Genomic DNA, 6,000 nt, shown 5'->3' with positions numbered 1-6,000 from the left:
TCGCCAATGATGTCAACATTGATGATGCCACAGTGGGGAGTTAAGGAGAGGGACAGAATGTAAGAAAGGATGCCAACTTTGCCATAAAACACCACAGAAGAAGAAGAAGATACCACAGTGATGATGTCATCATTGATGATGAGGACATCATTGATGATGTCACTGATGATGTCACACTTGACATATGATGTCACTGTGGATGGTTATAATGATGTCACTGATGATGTCACACTTACATATGATGTCACCGTTGAAGGTTATAAGAATCAGCTCTGCCAGATCATAGTATCAGCAGCAACAATCAGTCCACGTCTAGCCTTTACTCTTGCTTTGTTACCAGATCCTGTTTATCCCTGAATAATCTCTGTTGGCCTGCTTCAAGTGTCTGCGCGTGGGTCCACTAGCCAGCACTTAACAGTACGAACTGACCATAACATGGATTCAGCAGACGCAAATCAAGTTAACGTTCTCCGAGCACTGCAGGTCCTGCAGGAGCTCTCGGTACAGATCCCTGGGCTGCATGAGCCCCCAGTGCCAGCTCCCCACAGACTCTGTGTCCCTGTGCTGCAGGAGCCCCCAGTGTCAGCTCCCTACAGGCTCTCTGTCCCTGTGCTGCGGGAGCCCCCTGTGCCAGCGCTCCTCAGGCTCTCTGTCCCTGTGCTGCGGGAGCCCCCAGTGCCAGCTCCCCACAGGCTCTGTGTCCCTGGGCTGCAGGAGCCCCCAGTGCCAGCTCCCTACAGGCTCTCTGTCCCTGGGCTGCAGGAGCCCCCAGTGCCAGCGCTCCTCAGGCTCTCTGTTGCTGGGCTGCGGGAGCCCCCAGTGCCAGCGCTCCTCAGGCTCTCTGTCCCTGGGCTGTGGGAGCCCCCAGTGTCAGCGCTCCTCAGGTTCTCTGTCCCTGGGCTGCAGGAGCCCCCAGTGCCAGCGCTCCTCAGGCTCTCTGTTGCTGGGCTGCGGGAGCCCCCAGTGCCAGCGCTCCTCAGGCTCTCTGTCCCTGGGCTGCGGGAGCCCCCAGTGCCAGCGCTCCTCAGGTTCTCTGTCCCTGGGCTGCAGGAGCCCCCAGTGCCAGCGCTCCTCAGGTTCTCTGTCCCTGGGCTGCAGGAGCCCCCAGTGCCAGCGCTCCTCAGGTTCTCTGTCCCTATGCTGCAGGAACCCCCAGTGCCAGCGCTCCTCAGGCTCTCTGTCCCTATGCTGCAGGAACCCCCAGTGCCAGCGCTCCTCAGGCTCTCTGTCCCTGGGCTGCAGGAGCCCCCAGTGCCAGCGCTCCTCAGGCTCTCTGTCCCTGGGCTGCGGAAGCCCCCAGTGTCAGCTCCCTACAGGCTCTCTGTCCCTATGCTGCAGGAACCCCCAGTGCCAGTGCTCCTCAGGCTCTCTGTCCATGGGCTGCAGGAGCCCCCAGTGCCAGCAACAGTCAGTCCATGTCTAGCCACTTGCTCTTGTTTGCAAGTTTGTCTGTTACCTGATCCTATTTGTCCTGTTTATCCTGATCCTGCCCTTAATAAACTCTGCTGGCCTGTTTCGGCCTATAGCCTGCCGGTGTCCACTAGTCTGTCACGTAACCCAATCAGCATCCAGAGGTAGCTACAGGTGGGATTTAGAGTGAGCCTGTGATAGACGGTGATAGACATGGTTCAGCCAATCAAACAACAAGGTATATATTTTTTAACATGCCTGTTTCCAAAGACGCTGTCCCAGATAGTTCTGTGTACACACGCACGCACGCACGCATGCACGCACGCATGCACGCACGCACGCACGCACGCACGCACGCGCGCGCGCGCACCCACCCCCACACACACACACACACACACAGCATGTTGCTTACCACCATCTTGTTGAGGGAGACCCAGCAGTCAGAGGGGAAGTCCTGCAGCATGGGAACCAGGAACTGGAGGCAGCCATCCCAGTGACACAGCAGCAGCATCATGCCGATCAGGTTAAAGATACGCATCACAGCACTGGCCAGGTCATAGGTCATGTGGAAGATCTGTCAGCAAGGGTGCACAAGGAGCACAGACATGGACAGTCATATTCATGTACAGTCTGCAGTCTATTCTAATGACTAGTTAACATGTCTTTTGACAAACAGTGCAGCCAGCATAATATTACACCCAGTGGAGAGAACTGGAGAGTCAGTGTTTTACTGTATAATATGGCCTACTGGGTCTTTTCAATAGAGCTGTCTTTTGACATTATGTTTGGTGACAAGACAGATCCTGATACTCTTCAGTTTAGACTGACTCATCCTTTTTTGAAATGATGAAATAAACATGTAGCATAATTATATCTGCAACAGAAATTCTAAATTACATCAGTCAAATTACAAGATGCTAAACTCTAAACTAATAGCTAATTACTGAAAAGGAGACTGTTGAGAAGAGCTTTGTGGATGAGGAGATAATCATCCCAAAAACTATCCTCGCTCTCCCCAGCTTCTAAAATGCATAAACTCAAATCCCTCACCTCCACATTATCTGTGAACCGATATTCAAATGTGCAAACAGACAACATAATTTACATCATCCATCTAAAACCCAACATCATTATTATCATTCATTGTTATCAAACCAGACAAACAACCCAATCTAATTTACAGTATAAAACAGCAGCCATGGGCCAGACTAGTTGCTGGTATGGATATATGTTTCCATTTCAGTCATGGAGAAAAACTTGTTCAAATGTAATCTCATCAAGTGCTGAAGACCTCATCAAGGTCTGTGTGTCTGACTGTGTGGACTGTGTAGTGCTGCTGAGGAAGGTGTGTGTCTGACTGTGTGGACTGTGTAGTGCTGCTGAGGAAGGTGTGTGTCTGACTGTGTGGACTGTGTAGTGCTGCTGAGGAAGGTGTCTGTCTGACTGTGTGGACTGTGTAGTGCTGCTGAGGAAGGTGTGTGTCTGACTGTGTGGACTGTGTAGTGCTGCTGAGGAAGGTGTGTCTGTCTGACTGTGTGGACTGTGTAGTGCTGCTGAGGAAGGTGTGTCTGTCTGACTGTGTGGACTGTGTAGTGCTGCTGAGGAAGGTGTGTGTTTGACTGTGTGGACTGTGTAGTGCTGCTGAGGAAGGTGTGTGTTTGACTGTGTGGACTGTGTAGTGCTGCTGAGGAAGGTGTGTGTTTGACTGTGTGGACTGTGTAGTGCTGCTGAGGAAGGTGTGTCTGTCTGACTGTGTGGACTGTGTAGTGCTGCTGAGGAAGGTGTGTGTCTGACTGTGTGGACTGTGTAGTGCTGCTGAGGAAGGTGTGTCTGTCTGACTGTGTGGACTGTGTAGTGCTGCTGAGGAAGGTGTGTGTCTGACTGTGTGGACTGTGTAGTGCTGCTGAGGAAGGTGTGTGTCTGACTGTGTGGACTGTGTAGTGCTGCTGAGGAAGGTGTGTGTCTGACTGTGTGGACTGTGTAGTGCTGCTGAGGAAGGTGTGTGTCTGACTGTGTAGACTGTGTGTGTAGTGCTGCTGAGGAAGGTGTGTGTCTGACTGTGTGGTCTGTATCAGCACCTTGAGGTGAGAAAGCTCATTGTGTAGCGCTGCTGTTGTGGTCACGGCCTTGTAAACAACCTCACTGTGGCTTTCCTGGCCACTCGCCAGGCCTTGTTATGACGGTGTGTGAGTGTGTGTGTGTGTGTGTGTGTGTGTGTGTGTGTGTGTGTGTGTGTGTGTGCACGCGTGCGTGCGTGCGTGCGTGTGCGTGTGTGTGTGTGTGTGTGTGTGTGCTCAGTGTCAGACGTATAGGTATCTGAAAGCTCTGCTTTGGTGGGCCAAATTGATGCTTCCCTAAAACACAAGCAAAGGCTTTTCCCCCACCTGAGACAAAGCAATTGTCCTACAAGGGAACTAGGCCAGACTGTGTATATATCTGCGTGCATGCCAGCGCACGTGCACGCGCGCGTGTCTGTCTGTGTATGTGCATGCGTGCATTCGTGTGTGTGTGTGAGTGTGTGTGTGTGTGTGTGTGTGTGTGTGTGTGTGTGTGTGTGTGTGTGTGTGTGTGCATCTGAAAAGCCCTGCTTTGGTCAATTTGATGCTTTCCTATATCATAAACAAATGATCATTCCTCACCTGAGACAGGAGAGTTGTCCTACATGTGAATTAGGCCAGACATTGTGTGGCCTATTTCATCTGTGTATATGTGTGTGTGTGTGTGTGTGTGTGTGTGTGTGTGTGTGTGTGTGTGTGTGTGTGTGTGTGTGTGTGTGTGTGTGTGTGTGTGTGTGTGTGTGTGTGTGTGTGTGTGCGCGTGTGTGTGTGTGTGTGTGCGTGCGTGCGCGCGTGTGTGTGTGTGTGTGTGTGTGTGCGTGTGTGTGTGCGTGTGTGTGTGTGTGTGTGTGTGAAGACATGGAAGAGTAGCTTCCGTTGTGTATTCACAGTTTGGAAGGAGACAGGACAAGACAGTGACTCATCTCTTCACCACAGAAGACCTCATGCTGATTCCCTGCCTACCAACATGAGGGTCGCAGGTTCGAACCTCGTGTTACCTCCAGCTTGGTTGGGCATCCATACAGGCACAATTTGCCGTGTCTGTGTGTGGGAAGCTGGATTAAGGGTATGTGTCCTGGTCTCTGCACTACTAGTGCCTCCTCTGGTCGGTCTGGGCACCTGTTTGGGAGGGGAGGGGAACTGGGGGGGGGGGGTGGAATAACCGAATAAGTAACCTGCAGGGGGAGCGTGCCCTCTGATAGCCTCAGGTAACCTGCAGGGGGAGCGGAGGACACAAGCAGTGAGGCGCTGCCCTGTGATTAGGAAGCACTCCCATCATGATTAATGAGCCTCCAGGACTAATGTTCCCCCTGACAGCAGCGCGGCGCTGGGCATGTGTCACTGTCACGCCCCAATGTGGGTCAAGGCACGTCGCCGTGACCACAACTCACAGCCTGCAGAACACACACACACGCACACGCACACGCACACACACGCACACACACACACACACACACACACACACACACACACACACACACACACACACACACACACACACGCACACACACACACACACACACACACACACACACGCTGCTGTCCCGTCCCCTCTGTTGCACCACATGCGCAGATTTGAGCCGGGCACGTCAAAGAGAAAACGGGGAGGAAATCTCGACATAAATTTGAAACAAAAGACCAACAAACGTTGGTTATGTTAGGCAAGTCAAATTACTTATTATGTTTAGGCAAGTAAAACAACGTATGTTTAGGCATGTAAAACAACTTGGATAAGGTTAGGTTACAAGGTTGTGGTTTAACACAAACGTTAAATGTGACTCACTGAAAAAACCGTGGGGATCGAACACGCCCCTCCGGTGTGAAAGGCAAGTGTTTACACCCTCCATCTGCCCCGACCACAGGGCCCGTACTGGCCACCGCACTATTTCAATATCAGATTCCAATGGTGATCATATAGAAACGGGATATGCAACGTACTGTATATTTGGTCCAGAAACGCTGATATTCTACATTTCTGCGTATTGCCCGAAACATAATGCCAATGTTTTATTCTGGTGACCAGGCTGGATTAAATGTTAATGCAGAAGATGAGGAGAGAAATGGATGATCCCTCCTAGCCCCTCTTCCTTCTGTCCGCTTTCACCTGCCCTAAATCATCTTAGCACCAGGATGATCTGTCAGGAGACCTGGTGGCAGCGAGCTGCATCACGGGGCTAAGCTGAGCGCAGCTGAGCTGGTCAGAGACACTGCCAGCCGCATCTGAACTAAGCTGATCAAAGCAGGGCTGAGTCGAAGTGAGGGGGGGCTCAGTTGTGTACCGTTGAATCGGTAATTAGGGGTCTCATTGAGCTCAAATTACCACTCTGTAATCAAGAAAGCCCTTATTTTCAATGGAGTGAAAATAACAGCTCAGTGGAGGAGCACACGCATTTGAGTCAGTGAAGGGCCAAATACGGACACACACACGCGCAGGCAGGCAGGCATGCACGCACGCACGCAACACACACATACATACACACACACACACACACACACACACACACACACACACACACACACACAGGGAGAGAGG

General features: G+C 51.8%; 1 protein-coding gene across 1 annotated transcript in view; it reads right to left on the bottom strand.

Annotated features, from left to right (window-relative positions):
* The window catches only part of hcn2b (hyperpolarization activated cyclic nucleotide-gated potassium channel 2b), a gene marked incomplete at both ends in the record, with an annotated part of 61,544 nt that overhangs the window by 48,643 nt on the left and 6,901 nt on the right, over positions 1 to 6,000 (bottom strand). Inside the window, one exon of the mRNA XM_083647487.1 lies at positions 1,823 to 1,984. Coding sequence (XP_083503613.1) covers positions 1,823 to 1,984 — 162 coding nt within the window. The remainder of the gene's footprint in view (positions 1 to 1,822; positions 1,985 to 6,000) is intronic.

The sequence above is a fragment of the Poromitra crassiceps genome (genome assembly GCF_964638095.1).
Source record: "Poromitra crassiceps genome assembly, chromosome: 12".
NCBI classification, from domain to species: Eukaryota; Metazoa; Chordata; class Actinopteri; order Beryciformes; family Melamphaidae; genus Poromitra; species Poromitra crassiceps.
The sequence above is the reverse complement of the archived record's forward strand: the minus strand, read 5'-3'. Positions and strand labels throughout refer to the sequence as shown.